A 17,887-nucleotide genomic window follows, 5' to 3' on the forward strand; every position below is an offset into this window, starting at 1 on the left:
TGAAATCTCTGGGTTGACACAGGAATAACAGGTTAATTACAGAATGCAGTCTTTCCAGTTACATTGAGATTCACATACCAAAACAAAACTGAAATGCACCTGAATGCAAAAAACTCCTGCAAAACACACTTCATTAACACAGTGATTCCTGGCTGTGTCAATTAATTTACAAATTATGATTTAATATCATAGAATCATAGAATGGTTTGGGTTGGAAGGACTCTTAAAGGTCATTTATTCCAATCCCTCTGCCACACCACAAATGCCCTGAGGTGTTTTAATTTTGCTTTTACACTTTGGGTAGTGTTTTCCTTATTTTCCTTCTCCCCTCCCTCATCTAAAAGCATCTCCTCAGTAGCAGCCTTGCAGACAACTTTGGACAAAAGTATAACAGTAGATGTAAGCCCAAATCTCTGAAACGTAATTCAATTACTTGTTTCTTTAACTGCATGTAAGAGTCTCAGAGGAAAGCAAATCTACTTTCTGGAGTCAGATTGTTTTTACTGCTCCTATAAATCAAATAACCATCTGTGTGTTTCAAAATTAGATTGTGGAGGCTATTAGTCCATAGTGTAGACTAAGCACTTTATTTATATGTATTATGCACATACAAAACCTCCAAGAATTAGTTCCATAATGTAATTAGGCAACTTACAGTACAAAACCAGTAGTACTCCTTGGACCAGTAAAAATACTTACAAATGTGTCATCTAAAATATAGATTAAAAAGTGATGAACTGACATGGCTACCCATGGAGCACCCCTAATTTATTTTTCCTGAGTTTTAGGGCTCCTCTGCTGGCCCCTGATCAAATTGAAAGAGCAAGTTCAGAGGATCAGCTCCTTGTTACCCAAGGAGACAAGAAATACAACCACCTCTAGAGGGCTGGAATTTGCCTGACTAGAGAGTCACGGAAAACTGGGTACAAACAGTTGTTTGAAGAAAATATTTAGGTAAGAAACCTCTAACTGGATCAGTGCACCACAATTCACAGACAAAATTAAACTGGAGTAGAGATGGGGAGAAAAAAAGACAGATTGCAGTTAGTGGAATGATATGAAAGCAAGCACAATATGATACAATGAAGAAGGGCGAATGAGCACAGTGTAGGGCTTAGCACTGTATTTACAAACTACTGGAAATTTGTGATCTTCCAGCAGGTATTTGGGGGATCAGTGTGAATAGACTGGATGCCAGAGATAAACATTCAGTTTCTTGTGACCCTTGTGGAGCTCAAATGCACACTCCTCTTCCTGCTAAAGGAACAGCCATCAAGGCTGTAATTGATGCAAGGAGTTAGGGAAGAAGGTGGTTAGGAGACATTCCAGGCCGGTATAGCATAGGAAGAAAAGAGAGGCATATGAAGTTGCAAGATTATAAAGTTTGCTGTGAAGTTCCAGCTATTAAAAAAAAAGCTGGTGTAAAGAGGATCAAGAGTTAAATGCAGTAGCTCAGTCTTAGAGAGCAAGGGATGAGACTGTGGTAGTGACAAATCCAAAAGGTGAGCCAAATGAGATGGAGAGGAAAGAGATATTGTATGGAAAAATGGCAGAAACTGAGAGATGTGTGTAAGTATTACTTACATGGAATAGTAGCTGAAGCCAGGGGACTGGGCAGGAATCAGCAGAGGTGTAAGAATTACACTTGTAAAGATAAAGGTTTTGGAATGCTAACAAAATAGCTTTGGCTTAGTAATTATGAATGGGAGAAATCATCCAGTAAAAATTTATTTTGTTGTTTAACTGATTAGAATTACTGAGATGTAGCTTATATTTCTTGCAAGTGTAGTTATCAAAAAATCTTAACCCAGAAATACTTCAGAAGCACTTTGTTGATCATATTTGACAGTTTCCTGTACTAAACTCAGCTGATTAATTAGAATTGTCATGTGGCATTACTTTTGCCTGAATGGGTAAATAGATATCAATTACTTTAAGACTGACTTTATATGAATAATCAGTAGTATGCATTTGAAAAAAAATTCCTATGGCAAGTATTGCAATTTAAAAAAAAAATCAACCTTGTCACACACATACGTTGTATATAAAATCCTTCCAGACCTCATCTAATGTTAAATGATCTCTAACCATGCTGTGTTCATTTCATACTTGATTTCTGTATCTCCTAAAGTTACAGCTCACTGTGAAAACTAGCACAAGCCCACATCATCTTTGAGGAGCATGGGGACATGCATCTGCAGATTTTCAAAACAGGGTATTCTAGGGTATTCCTTTGCATAAGTTTTCCCTAATTGACAAGGAAATGTGGGGAAAAAAACACCCAGCCCCTCAAAACCCAAACCAAAATCCCACAAAAAACCCCAACCAAACAAACAACCCCCTTCCCCAAAATGGTGCCCATTCAGGCTTGCTCAGATTCCAGGGATATAAACACAACAGTTCTAAAAAAATGTGAGCAGTGATATGAGTTTCAGTAGCAGCTGATATGAGAGATCTGTTAAAATTGATCGTTCCCCTGTCAAAATATCAAGGAACTGGCCAATACATTCTGCAAAGTTGTCAGAGCAGATGATGTAACAGAGAAGCGCAGTTATACATTACTGAGCAGCTTCCTTTCCTGCCACTGGAAGTCTGTGACCTGTTGGGGGCACTCAGGTATAGCAGCAGATTCCTTGCTCTCGTGTTTGTTTTCCCTTCCAGCCTTCAGATGTAGCTGCTATTTTATTCATGAATCACAATATTCCATTTAAACAATTAAACAAGGTTTTTTTTATCACTTTGGGGACAAGAGGGAAGTTTCTCATAGAGTCATTAGGGAGACTCCATAACAGTTCATTGCAAGTCATCTTGCTATGCTGGGATATTGTGGTGTTTATGCTTGGAGTGTTTTCTCTGCTGTTTCTGGCATTGGCTTGTAGAATTACCTGCCTTCCACTGTATTTGAACAGAGCTCATATTTGGTGCATTTTTAGCATATATTTGTAAGCAGCTTGTACTATCACCACCTGTAGAAACATTTACTTGCAGAGACAGCCAGCCTGACAGGGCAAATGGCTACTGCAGGAGACTTTCTTACACTGTGCTATTTTTCAACAGCTCCCCACTTACAAAATCTTTCAATCTGATCCTGGCTATATCTCAAATACTTAAGAAAGGAGGAGTTAGCCAGGAGATTGTGCTGCACCCATTAAGCTAGGGGGAATAGATGGATTATGAAAAGTGAGAGCAAATTGCAAGAGAAAGCTCAGCAGAGCTTTGGGCAATTAGAAGCTTCAGGCTACACCCTTCACCTGGGACTCCATGTGCAGGAGACTTTTTTGTCTTGTACAGACCTTAGTGGACTGGAAGAGTCTGTGACAAGGGGGTTCAAAAGAAACCAGACAAAGCTGCTTCTGAAGACTCTTCCTGGATTAGACTCTCTGGCACCATCTCAAAGAGTCAAGTATCAAGTGGGACAGCAATCTGTGGCTGTATTTGTGTTGCATTTTCAGCCAGTTAGTCTGGAAGCTGGTTTTATGTGGTAGGTTAGGTATCCACAATACATATCATGTACCAGGGAAGCTTGTACTCTTCTATTTCAGCATGCAGACTACGACTGCATCTTTCCATAAAGTCCAAAGCTGATTCCCTCTTTAAAAACTATCTTATTGCCAGCAGCTAAGCCTTCAAAGATAGACTTTCCACCTAGAATAAATTTCCCATGATGTATGTTCCTAACAGAATAGAAGACGTGGAAATTTTACATGTCCAGGAGACTACCAAGTTTGATTATCTGAACAAGAGCCTTATTATTATACAACTCCTTTAAGAAAATATTAATCATCAATTCTTCACACTTCTATTTCTCAGCATTAGTTTTTCATTAATGCTTACATTAATATAAAGATATTTCAGATAGTCAGGCAGACACATGTTTTCAAGAGATTTGATCCCGAAAGCCACTCAAAACCTTTCTTTCCTAATGACATCAACAAATGTTACATTGGTAAGTATTTACATTTATAGGAGCATTTATATGGTCAGTTTATTTATATTTTTATTTACAGGAAGCAAATGCTCGGTGAAGAAAAGAGGGATACCAGGGGGTTTTTTTTTGCTTAAACTCTGAGGAATAGGAGATATGCAGCATAGGAAACATGCTGGTGCTGGTGGAGTGGTGGAATGAAAAGAGGCTGGGAATATTTTGTCTTCCACTACAGAGAAGTATAATAGGATCTAAAGTCTGCAAGTGATTTGTAAACAAAGAATAGATGCTTTTCTAGGCAATATACTGCAGTTTAAACAAGAATTAATCCAAAAAAGTCATGTAATGTGCATTCTAAAGTAGATCAGAACAGATTATCACAATAGTCCATTCTGCTTTTATAATCTGGCCTTAAATACATAAGCACTTTAAAAATAAATCAAGATTGGATATGAAGCAGGAACATGTCCCTATTTTTCTTTGGCTATTGATTGGAATGGAAGAAAATATATGATGGTTTATAATACTGAAATTGCAAGGAGTCTGAATAAAACAGTCTTATAATTTATTATGAATTTTTTCTATCTAGTAGGCGTGACAGAAAAAGAAACATCTTAGATATTTTTAAAAAGCAAATATCTAACTAAATGAATACAAGAAATAAGTAGATAGCCACATGAATAAGGACTTTGCCTGTAATTCCTTCCTTTCTTCACTTAGACTTATTTTACTTTTTTTCTCTTGATTTTGCACCAATTTATTTCCTGACTATCAAAGTGTGTGCTAACTTCAAACAAAAGCTACTGTGGTCTTCAGTAGATTCATGATAACAATGTTTTTGTATGACAGAATATATTTGCAACAATCCTTATAAATGTATGGGCTAATGGAATAATTCAAGCCTCATGACAACGATCACTATTTGCAAAGGAAGTCCATCAGTTAAATATTGCTCTGTCAGTGATCATTAGTCAGGCTAAGGTCCACAACTCCATTATAGGGCTTTTCCAGTCCAGGGGAGCTGTCAGGTCTGTCTAATTCAGTCCTCTCTCTCACACTTGCAGCCTTTTGGTTTAGCTGTTCCTTACTTTTCCTTCATATTTCTCCTTTTGTCCAACTCTTCCTAGACTGCTTAGCTTCACCTCTTCACATAGCTTAAGTGCAGATCTTCCTTTATTTACCAGTCTCTTCAGCAAGCTTCTGTATTTGGTCATTCCCTTCCAGCCCTTGGTCCTTGTTAGACCCTTATCATTCTGGAGCCTTGTCAGGCTCCTTGTGAGACCCTTACCATTCTGGTTTCTACTCCCAACCCTTTCAACGAAACAACCCCATCTCTTCATTCTACCCAAGCTTCATCTCACTCTGCCCTCCTTTTATCAGGTAGCTCAAATCAGTCTCTTGAGCCCATCAGTCCTGGTTGTAACTTCTTTTATTTCCTCTTCCTAAGTCCTCAATCTCACCAGATTCCTGCTTCCAGTATCTCTTGCTAAGGAAAAGCTCAGCTCCTGAGAAACAAGACTTGTGACTCTCTAAAACAGCTGAAGTGGGGGGCTGGTGGAGGAAAATTGGAAGTCCAGAGATTGTAACAGCAGCCACAATTGTAATAAAAAAAGGGAGAGTGACAGGGAAAGGAGAAGTAACAGGGTGTTCTTGACAATACAATCTAATTTAAAAATGATGAAACAAGACTTTGAATTAACACCTCAGGAGTTGCTCCTACCTTTGTCACAGCCCTCATACAACCTTGTGCAAGTCCCTTGGTGCCAGGTTCATTAAAAGATGTGGATAGTGTCATGTACAACACACTAATGCTGGGCTTTCAGCCCCTGGGTCCCTAGCACCTGCAGCTCTGTGTCATGCACTCAGGCTTTGTAACCACTTCCTTAGGAGGGATACTTCAGAGGAAAAGACAAGTTGAATTTCAGAAGAATTGAGTGTATGAAAATTCAACTTGTCTCTCAAAATTTAAGGCCATTTCTCGATACCTCTGTATGTTAATTTTATTATTGATGACATAATAACTGACCTTCTTGTGAGTGTTGTAAAGAATACTTCATTTATGCTTTCCTAAGGTCCCTCTACAGAAATAGTTCCTGAGTGCAAAGCACAGCTATAAATTTATAAACACTCTTTTAAAAGAGAAAAAAGGACACACAAGGGGATGGATAATATCATGAGTAGCTGTAAGTACCAATCCTGTAGTCAGATTGTTTGTCCGTCTGCTGCTTTAGAGAGTCTGTTTACTGCTGTAGTCAAAAGCTGAAAAACTGTGGCAGGTAGCAGATGTACCAATTAATAACCTGTCAGGGCTGATGGATAGAACAAAAAAACCCCAACTCTCACATGTAACTCCCGTGTGGTTTCTCCCCCAAATTTCAGGTCTTTGGGGGTCATGAGATACACTCTGTTTCCCCGGAGAGAGATGGAACTGTCTCATTAGCGTCTATCTTTCATGACATTAAGATGCTGCCTTTGAGATGCTAACTCACCTGTTCTTCTCCCAGAATCCTGAAGTGATGAAGTTCTTTAATCAAGGAATCTGGACAGCCAGCTGTTGGAAAGAAACAAAAATAGGCATTTTAGAGCTTCCTGTCAGTGCAGTTTCAGCATAAGACACATAGATGCAGAGATGATAGAATATACAGATTACCTTAGATAAAGAAGATTAGAAAGATTAGCCATGGCTCTGCAGGCACCAGAATACTGAAAACCATCTATCAAATAATCCCTCCACATTTCTGAGCATGCTACCAAGAACACTTAGAAAGGTTATATTCCAAATATTTTAGCCTTTTCCCCAAAGGACTATAAACAAAACCAAGATGAAAAGGGCAGCACTGTCTGCCAGATACTGCCAACCCTTTGTATAAGCCAAAAAGCCTGTTAAAAGAGGATCTCACATCAAAACACTGGAGCTGACCAAAGCTGAATTCTGATTCACACAACAGGTTTGGACTTATTTCTAAGAATAATACATGCTTTCCCTGATTCCCTGAAGGATTTAATAGGCCCCACAGATTGCTTACTTTTGGCTGTCACTAGTGTAACCCATTTCACATAAATATTGCTGCTACCCCCCAGTGTTAACACACAAACCCAGGACACAGGCAGAGGAGTGATTTACCAGAATTTTGCAATGAGGCTGATTTTCAATCACTACAAACTTTCCCATCTGTACTAGCCAGTAAGAAAGAAAATGTCTTGCTAGCTGCCATGCACTTCAGTCACCTGTTCAGACTGTGGTTCCCCTCCTGGCAATGTATGCTAGTCCAAGTCCAAGGCTGCTGTACGCTACTTTTGTAAATGACTTTTGTACACTACCAGACTAATTCCTGACAAGGGATGAAAGAGCAAACTGTGAGAGCTATCTGGGCTTTACTCTTTTTACCATAAATTGGAGCATCTCTTTGTGAACAGAGAAAATTCCTTAAAAGTAATTAAGAGCATAATTCCTCTCAGAAAGTGGGAGAAACCATGGTCTTTATCAACCTGGTTTGCTGCTGAAGCTACTACAAATAGTTACCTTTCACTCTTAATAACTGTCATGAAAAGAATACAAATGAATTTGGACATAACTATCAGGAAGCCTCCACCAGCACCATGGTTTTACTCAAGGGCATTGAGACATGGCTTACACTCACACTTTCTGTTGGCATAGCTGTCTTAGGGATGTAGAAGGAAAAGACTACATTTGAAAGCAACATAACTAAAAAGACAAAAAATGAACAATAGACATGTTCTAATAATAACAAGAACAATAGACATTGTCATGTCCAAAAAATGAGCAATTACACTCGTAAAAGTCTTGTATTCACATAATTTTTCCACTTAGGGAACTGATTTAAATGTTACTCAAGTCAACCTTTTACTGGTAAATGTTTTATCTTCATTCTGAGGAGGAATAGGTGAAAAATGCACCATCTACACAACTTCATCAGCAAACCCTTACAAAGGTAAGACAAGGTTTGAAGTTGGCCCAGGTTTAAGCATATAGTAAGAATTGCCTATTAATGAATTATATCTTACTAACTATTAGTATTTATTCCCATTTAATGAAACCTATGACATTCTTACAGGCTTCTTTTCACTCACTTCTTCCTTATGCACAAGGGTATTCACATATTTGAACATGTGTTTTAGCTCTAAGTGATTATTTTTTTAAATAAGATTTTATTCTCAACTTCTAGAACTACAACCTGAGTATCACTTTTAAATTACTTTTCTCACTTTCTCCATGCTGTTTATTCTTTCTCTTTCTCAATGCACTTAATTGTTCTTGCTACTCCTACCACAGAATCACTGCTATGCAGCACTTTCTTGTATTCTCACTGGGGTTTTCATCTCCATCCAACTCTGTCTCACTAACTCCTTGACCTGAGTCCTGAGTGGTAGTCCAGAACTGCTGTCTTCTCTGTGTTTCAAATCAAAACTTATTGTATAAAACTTGGTTCCTCTCTCTTAGCCTAAAGTTCTTACATAATTAGCAATATATTTTCTTGCACAGGATTTTCCCTGAAAATATCTGCATTGATTGCATACTGCCATAGGAATTTCTAAGTGTAGAGGATAATTATGATTTCATGTAATGCTGCCTGTTAATCTTTGACAGATGTTAGCTTTAGAACACCAAGTAAACTGCATTCTGCCTTTTGGAGTCCTTACAGCTTCTACTTCAATCAAGTATTTCTTTCTTCCTTGTTATCCTTTCCAAAATTTTTATTCACTAAACTTAAAATTGGAAGGATTCCTTTTTCTTCCCTAGCAAGAACTTTTTCTCTCCATTCTCGTTGAAAGAAAGATGGGGACAAACTATTTAGCAGTGTCTATGGTGAAAGGACAAGGGGCAATGGTTTTAAATTGCAGAAAGGTTGATTTAGATTAGATATAAGAAATAAGTGTTTTTGTGGTGAAACACTGGAATTAGTTGCCCCATTCAAGGTAAGACTGGCCATGGCTCTGAAAAACCTGACCTAGTTGAAGGTGTTGCTGCTTATTGTAGAGGGGCTGAACTAGATAACATTTAAATGTCCCTTCCAACTCAAATGATTCTATGAAAAACATGCATGTTTAAGTGTTACTAGTCATCCACTGCTGCATCCTCTTCCAAATGCAATATTTTGTATAGTCTGTTTTTCAGAGACTTGCCCAACCTAGTTTTCAATCTTTTCATAGTTCAGATTTCCACTGGATCTTGCTTAGCTGATCATACAACAGATCCTGACGTTACTAGCAAAGAGAGAGAGCTTAAAACCTATGTCACTGTTGGCATGATTCTTTCCAGCAATGAGTTCAGAAATGTCAAATGCATACAATATTGAATTATACTGACACATCTTAACAGTCTGCTGTCTGTAAGAAGTCATCTCAGATCGTCACATTTCAGAAGCAATATTTCAGGAAAAAAGAAGAAATCTTCCTTTTCTTTTTTTCTTTTTAAATATTCTGGGCATATTTCTGATGTTTCCTATTTCTATTTTTAATCTCTTTTCTGTAAGTGGAACTTTGTAAAACATGTTCTAACACTGTAACCTATTTTTACCAAATATTTGTTAGTTTTGAAAAAGTCTTGGATTATGTTAAATTCCTGCACTGTGACTAAAGACAAAGTTTATGACAAACAACCATACCATAAATAAAATATAAAGAGACTTAAAAAACCCCTCCCTGCTCAAAACAATTAAGAACTGTTTTTTATCTCCCACAAATTCCTCCATATACGCACCAACATATTAGTGTACATGAAAACACACATGGAACCTTGATAATTATTAGTAGTTAAGCACAGCACCCGATGGGTTCACTGGCAAACTGTACACACCAAACATTTATAGAAAAGTGCATTTTCTAAGTCTTTGATGTGAAACTAGCATATGCCAAATGACATAAATAAACTGTGTTTTGCAGATTTCTGCTATTTTCTATAGAACATGTTGAGGACTAGTTTTTATGCCCTGCGTCCTACAAAAGCCATTATTGGTCTCAAGAATTAGCAAAAATTTTCACTTCCCTCTTCCCAATTATTACTTGAAAAGTACAAGCCTTCATGATATTTTCACAGACATAAACCAAACAAAGGGAATATTAAAAAAAAATCAATAATAATTACACCTAGGAGTGTTGAAAGGAAACAATGCAAAAGCATGGACAACTGGCTTCAATCAGAAGCCAAAACTCAGGACTGAGGACATCTGCAGACTGATAAAATGGCAGCTAAATGGCTTATCTGTTGCCTCTTTCAGCTCACATTCAAACCTATGCGTTGCATACATTCTCAGCTGCAGTGACTGTTACAGGTTCTTGCTAACTATGATGGCAGAGCAAGGTATAAGAAATATAAAACTGATGATATATTTAATACTTTTATACCACTTTTAACTCTGTCACAGTTCCACTGACCTTAGAGCAATCAGATACATGAAACTAATGTGATGTTTTAGGAATGAGCCTAAGTCTAAGCAGGAAAACAATGAAGGGATGATGCCCAGTTCAAAGGACCAGCAGCTTTATAAAGTCACAAGTAATTTCTTTGCCTCTGCTTAAAGTTTTATTACTTAAATTAAATTTAAGCATTTTATTTGCTTCAGCACATTCCATAATACACCAGTTTACTTGTTTGAATAATTTTGTTGTTACTTGATTCCCATATTGCTTTATAATTTAACTCCCAATGCTGTACTTATGAATGAAAGGTGCATTTAAAGATACAGAAATGTGTAACTGATGACTTGCAATTTACATTGTGGTATTCTCTTCATAAACATATTTTAATCTGTTCATAGAAGTACATGTATCTCCAAGAGAAGAATAAAGAAGCAAGCTTTAGGAAGGATGGTTTGATGTCTCCCAACATCATAAATACCCTGATTTCAATTGGTATGAACACACACTCTCAACTACACTTGTAATTAAACTATGATTCTAACTACTACCAATTTAATTACCCAAATCTTCACATATTTTTTCTCAGACAGAATTAGCTTCTGCTTTTTATTTTTTTCTTTAAATCATTCCTCTTTATGACTTATGTTCTTCAGAGAGAAGGCAAAGAAAAAATTAAACCAAGCCTTTAACATTGCATAAAATAGCAAAATGGAAGCAAAATACGACAGCTGCTACAAATAGAGCCACCTGAGAAGTAACGTGTCAGTGCGCTGATGGCACCTCCAGCCCTGCCTGTCCCAGCCAGGACCCCATGTCAGCCCTTCCTCACCCACCTGTGGCTGGGCTGCTGTCCAGCTCATGTCCCCACAGCCCTGTCCTGCCCATCCAGGGGCAATCCTGCAGCTCAGAGGTGCCCAAGCCCATCCATCCCCAGGGAGGTGCCCAGTGCCTGCAGCGGGGCTGTCCCAGCACTCCTCTCTGCCAGCACCTGGATGGAGGTGCCCTGGCTAAATCACTCAGAGGGCCAAAGAAAATCACAAAATGCCCTCACTGACCACAGTTACAAGCAAATGTATCTCCACTGCAGGGTTGTGTGCTGCATCTTCTGCCATAGGTCTGCAGCATTATTTCATGCTTTGCATTTTGAATTTCATCTTTTCCCAAACGGTATCGTTGTGTGAGATTCATTTCAATGCATTTAAGCATCAAAATGTTGGCTGTATGAGTCTAATATATTCTTTGCACGCTTCCTTTATAGCTGATAGAAGGAATACATGCTTTCACAGGGTAATTCCCACCACCCAAGACAGGCACAAAAAAAAAATCCCCTTATTTCCATTAAGTGAAGAGTTTAAGACAACTTGGCAAGACTTATACAAGTAACTTTTAGACTTTTAAAGTTACAATATTGAATTTCAGTCAACAGCTGCAATTCCAATAATTTCTACACATGCTTTACAACGGAACATATAAATTGTAAATTTCCCCCTCACACTTAGCTCCATGCAAGCTAAGCATTTACATTGTGAGAACAGCGCAACTTCCATTTCTCTCACTTAGAATTTATATCTGCATCAACACTTGTTAATTCTGAAAAGTACATCCCTTTTGTGGGCTCTGAACATAACCATGCACGAATATCTATCAATGTCCTTCAAAGGATATCTTTTCACAGTGCTAATTGCTAAACCAAGTTTGCCACTGGAAAACGTTTTAGATACTTGAGAATAACCACTGCATGCTTAGAAAATCAGTGGATATATTGGCTTCTTTTTTCCCCTGACTTAAGTATAGGTATAAAAAATGTTCTGTATTCAAAAACATAATCATAAAAATCTGGCAGTACAGCACTGTAACGGCAGGACTTGCAATGCAGCAAGAGTTATATAAATACAGGGAAGTGCAAGCTGGCCTGCGATGCATGCACAGGAAGGAAAGGTGGCTCGGGAATCCTGCAGCTCAGAGGTGCTTGTTACAGCAGTGTGCATCCGGAGCACAGCCAGCCCCAGCTACAGTGGGACAGTGAGTGGGACTCCGGTGTGAGTACAAGTAACTCAGCCCAGCACAGACATCACTGCGGGGTGAGCAGCAATGGCAGGAAGAGCACAGCCCTGCACTGAGGATAACAGCAATAGGAGTGCAAACAGGGCAGTAGGAAAGCTGGGCTCAGACTAGACTTTCACACAGAACTCAACAGGTTTGGAGTCCCATAACTAGTGCCCATTAATTCATTATATCACTTTCCCAGTCTCCCCCAAAGTGTCCAACTAACCAGAATATTGCTGTGAACTCCACACCTCTCTGCTGCCTGCATCTCCTCCAGGGATAAGCAACCCTGTGCTGGTGACAGTGCAGCCCTCCTATGGGAACGGACTGTGATTTCAAAGTATGGAGTGACTCCTCTGTGCTTGTGTTAATTAAATGTTTAGATGTTACAGGTGACCTTTCCTCCCTTTTGATGTTATGTGAATGTGAACAAAGACAAAAGAGAGTGTCTGGAATGCATAAATATTTTACTGAAAAGAGAAAAATATATGAAGAATATCAAGTAGGTAATTTATAGAATATAAGCATATAAGGCTATATTTGGAATACTGTTTTGTATTGTGAAAAGGTCTTGAACTATTTTCTCACAGATTCTACAGAAGTGATATACTTACCATAGCCATTTTCACTATTTTTCTTACAACACTCATGAGCAATACTTTGGTAAATAGTAAATTATTGAGATTTTTTTCCTTGCTGCCCACACAATTTCCTAATGTAGACAAACTTAGAACTTCATTCATTTGTACATGTACACTTATATTTACATACCCCTTCCTTTGTATAAAAATATTTAATTTTTAAAAAAAGAAAGGTCATAAAACAGTCCTGTGAATAACTTGTCATCTCAAGTCCCATGCCTTACATCTGCAAGTCTGAAAATGCAGAGGATTCACAGGGGCACACAGCTTCATCTGGAGCATCAATTATTACTAACCACCATTAATCATAAAATCACATGTCAGACTCAAAACCCTCTCATGAAATCAGTCAGCCATATGTCTGAAAATTGGGGACAACCCTTTAGTACCCAAATTTCTTGTATTGGCCACCTGGTGTAAAAAACTACCTATCTAGCAAAACGAAATAAAGTAACCTAAAAAATTACATGGGATTCTTGTACTCGTGCTGTTTTAATAATCATCAGTGTGCAGATGTTCTTTTTCTGTACAATAATCTAGAATGAGTAGATACACAAATATATGACCAAAACAAGACACATTAGAGTGCTTCAATATTATAGATTGGTTTGGGGGAAAAAAAATCAAAAAAGCTTATTTCAAAAGCAAGAAATATTGAATTCTGTCCTTTCAAAGTCAGCAGGCATGTATTTGGACTAGAAAGCTCAGCTCTGCACCTGGGCAATGCTGAACCAGAGAAGATGACAAGCAACACTTGCGTGTGGTTTCTGACCCTGATAAGGTCATGGTGAAAATCTTCACATGGTGAAGATCTTTCCTCTAAGTCTTTAAAAATCTCTCTAAAACCACAAATGGTGGAGCAGTTCTTCAGCTCGATCAAACTATCACAGCAGCAATTAAGGGAATGGTGCTTACAGGTATCTGTACCAACGAACAAATTGACTGCATACAGAAAATGTAATATTTTGTTAAAAAGATTGTGAGCCAGTAAAGGACAAATTTAATTGCTACTTTTGCTAAGGTCAATATGCAAGAAGAAACCTATTCTCTTAGGAAAAATCAGAATTGAAACATCATTTTCTCTTCATTAATAACGTCATCGAACAGCATCATGTTAATTTGCCTTTTTTTTTAATTGACTTCTCACAGCTGAAGCCAGTAAAAAGACATATACATTATCCTGCTATCAAAAAGCTACTGAAGATATTAATCAAGAAAATTTCATGAAAGCTGGATTGTCAGGACACAACACCTGTCCTGTTCTAACCAGTCACTAGAGTTGTTAGATGTTCGTTACCCAGCTGAATAGGTTACATCTTTGTGCGCTCTTAAATTCAAAACCCTCCAAAGATACAGAGCATATTTTTTACTCTCATGAGGTGCTTGGGAAAGAATTGTGCAAATGGACTGCATCAGAGCTGGGACAGGATCACATGAAGTGATTGTAGCAAATTCTGCTGGTCTGGCTTTCTCCCATTGCACACAACCCTGGCTTTCACTGTGCTGTTACTCACTGCTATTTTAATGATGCTTTAAAGCCAAATGACTAGAAGTAATGAGCCACATTAGCCATTTTCTGCTAAGGTTTTTCTTTTAATCTTTGCTACAAAAAATATCAGCAAGAATATTGACCTGCCATTTCAGTTTAGAACCTAGTTCCTTGCTTCCTTTTTGCACATTTAAAACAACATTTAAACCACACTTGAACAAGTAATGTTTAGTTGCATCAGCATTCAAACCCTGAATTGCACTGAGTTCTGCAAGGCCAGCAAGCCACTGCTTGTTATTTTTGGGAGTTTTTTGTATATTCTGCACTGCTATGTGACAAACTGTGGAAAGAGCCTTTCAGAGTGAGGAAATTTTCTCAGAAATAATATTCAGTATTGCCCAAGAGACTGAGATTTCAGGGCAACCATGCAATAATGCAAACATATTTGATGAATAGTCTGTACCATCTGCTTGCTCAATATTCCAGTTTAAATTATAGGTGTAAATTCACCCACACAGTTCTCAGTAAAGTCAGTGAATACCAAACTCATGTAACACAACAAATTCCATGCTGTCTATCGGTAATGAGAAATTGAGCTATGACCTTTACTGCTCACATACAGAAGCTCCAGAAGCAAAAAAATAAAAAAGGAAACTCCCTTCTTCCCATGCAAGTGGGAAGATTTGATTATGGCCAAATTAAATTTTGCAGAAAACCCATCTTCTTAATGCTTCCTAATTAATAGAAGCAATTTCTACAGTTTCTTTACATCAAAGAGGACAAGTCTAGGGCTCCTACCATAACCAGGTGATTTAATTTCTTTTAGTTGAGATATAAGAGCGCTATTTTAAACTTCTTTTGGAAGACTCACACCTTCTACCATAAAAACCGTGGAAGTGAAAAATCTCATTGCAGGGATCTGGCCTGAAAGGAGCTCTTCACTCTCAGTTTGCTAGGTTTTTAGCTCTATCAGCTCAATTCATGAAAGGTTTTCTCATCTTTTATTCAAAAAGTAGTTGAAATCTCTAAAGAAAACTCTTTTCTCTCAAATTCCCACCTTCATGCTGGCACTGGCCTTTGATGATGATCAGTACCTTTGAGAAGGGAAGTGAGAGGTCAGGAGCTTTCAGCATGTGGTGGAGACTTTATGAGAAAGGAGATTGTCTTCTCAGGGAAAATCCAACTATCCCCGAATAAAAGTCAACACAAGGCAAAAACAACTGTAGAAGAATTTCATTTGCTAGTTATTGAAGGGCAAATCCTTAAAAGATTCCAATTTCTGAATACAGAACTAAGCAAGTGTAATATAGAACTGCTAAAAGCTTTCTAAGCTGAAATTAAGCTTAAGTTCACACAGATGTTTTCCAGCTGATGGCTCAATAACAGAAATATTTTTGTCATGGTAAATAATATTGTAAAGTGCAAACCCTAAGAATCATATTTTGAAAGTAAATATTTATCCATTTTCCTTTTAAAAGTTGAATTAAGGAAAATGCTCTCCTATAATTTTGGGAGTTATAGACGAAGCCCCAGTTTCCTATTGCAATAAATTTCCATCTCATTTGTATTTGCCACTTGAGGTTATTACACTGACTATGTAATATAGAATAAGCCACTGCAACATCAAGAAAGATGTGGCCAGGTGCCAGAGAACAAACACAGCTTTCCATCTTTTTAATTCCAAAACTACTGTTTAAGGATATTAAAATACAATTTATAAAGGTTATTTTCTGTCCACAGTACAGGAAAATCAATATACCAAGCTAAAAAAATCAGCAGAAAAACCAAGATGCACACATGCAGGTCTCAGTCTCTTACTCACACATGCATAAGCATGCACAAAATTACTGTTGGAAAAAGGAAAATGGCAAACAATATCCAGTGACCCAGAAGCAGCAATGCTTTTCTTTCAAATTTGCATTTCTTTTTTTTTTCCACGGGATATGACATCATTCTGTATAAACAGTATATTAAAAATGTTATTTCTTTAATCTATGAAGCATTTATAAATCTTCAACATGAGCCTTTCACTGAGAGCTTAGACAAATATTTAAATTGCTACATAAATGACTCAGACTACAAGGCAAGCCCAGGCTACTCTAAAAATAAATGTTCATGGACAATAAGCCCATCCAACCAAAAGAGAATTTTAAAAAGCCACAGAATATATAATGTCTCTCAGAATAGTACAGATGTATCTGGATAAATGGCTATGATTTTCTCTTTTTCATGGAGATTTTAAGACAGAAAATAATTTTCAGAACTCTGAAGAATGAAGCAATTGTCTAAAAGTGACCTGCACTCTGGTAAAGGAGTTCAAATCTTAATTGACACCTAATTGTAATATTTTTCTTTCTCCTTTGCAGCAGCAATACATGTGTGCATATCTTGCTGTTCTCTGCGAGGGAACATGGAAAAGCTCCACTTATGAAATGAGGATGGTTTTGCATTTCACTGTAATCAGATCAAATTAGGGCAGGTGGCAACTCTGCAGGCAACATAATTATGAAAAATGCCTGTGCTCAATACAAACTGTCCTTCCAGTCTTGAGGTCTAATAGGACATCAGAGTGCAATCTTTGTACATTTTACTGGCAGGTCAGAATTCAGAAGACCACGGAGGGGGACTACATACTGCTCTCATTTTTGGTCTGTGCAAATCCAGACAAATAATACATATGTTCTTCAATATTTGCTCTAACATAAGAAGCAGAGTGTTCCTGGGAGTGCAAAAGCTGGTGTGGGGTGAAAACTAAAGTTAAATACAGAAGAAAAAGTAATTAAGTCACTAGGCAGGTCCAATTCTAATAACATGGTGTGAGACAGGCTAATCCTGCATTGCAAACAGTGATTCGTGTTTCTACTGTAAAAAACCTGACAGGCAGGCATAAATACAAGAGATCATGCTGTCTGTTCATCTAACAGCAAAGAATTGAAACGACCTGAGAGATTCCCCAAAGAGAAAGCGTTAAAGATTTTTCTGATTTTATATTAATATACTGGCCCTATACTTGAACAGATCGCACATGGTGAATAGCTGGCAAAACACATTTGAAATGAGCTGAAAATTTAATGCAAAATTCTAGTCTACATTAAAGGGATGATACAGCCAGGTTCATTTAGAATATTACTCCTCTGAAGACACCCCAAGCACTACAATAACAAATGTTATATCAAAGAGGCACTCGGCAACAAATGCAATATGAGTCTCTGTGAGGCAATTTTTCAGTATGTCAGAATTATAATATCACTCCAAGGAAACAAATTAAGCAGCACAAACTTGGCTGTTGGGATCACTTTATTAGCAATACAGTGTTTTCTCACAAAGAATGCTTTTCTTTGGATCTGTCACTGAAATGGTCTATCCGTTTTATTGGTGCACAACTTCATATTTGCCTATGGAATA

The 17,887-nt window shown here is 37.7% G+C and overlaps 1 protein-coding gene across 1 annotated transcript in view; it reads right to left on the minus strand.

The window, feature by feature from the left end:
- Nucleotides 1-17,887, minus strand: part of PRKN (parkin RBR E3 ubiquitin protein ligase) — a 552,380-nt gene that overhangs the window by 115,281 nt on the left and 419,212 nt on the right. Inside the window, exon 8 of the mRNA XM_005416351.2 lies at nucleotides 6,415-6,476. Within this exon, the coding sequence (XP_005416408.1) occupies nucleotides 6,415-6,476 (62 nt within the window). The remainder of the gene's footprint in view (nucleotides 1-6,414; nucleotides 6,477-17,887) is intronic.

Source organism: Geospiza fortis, unplaced genomic scaffold, assembly GCF_000277835.1.
Source record: "Geospiza fortis unplaced genomic scaffold, GeoFor_1.0 scaffold41, whole genome shotgun sequence".
Taxonomy (NCBI): domain Eukaryota; kingdom Metazoa; phylum Chordata; class Aves; order Passeriformes; family Thraupidae; genus Geospiza; species Geospiza fortis.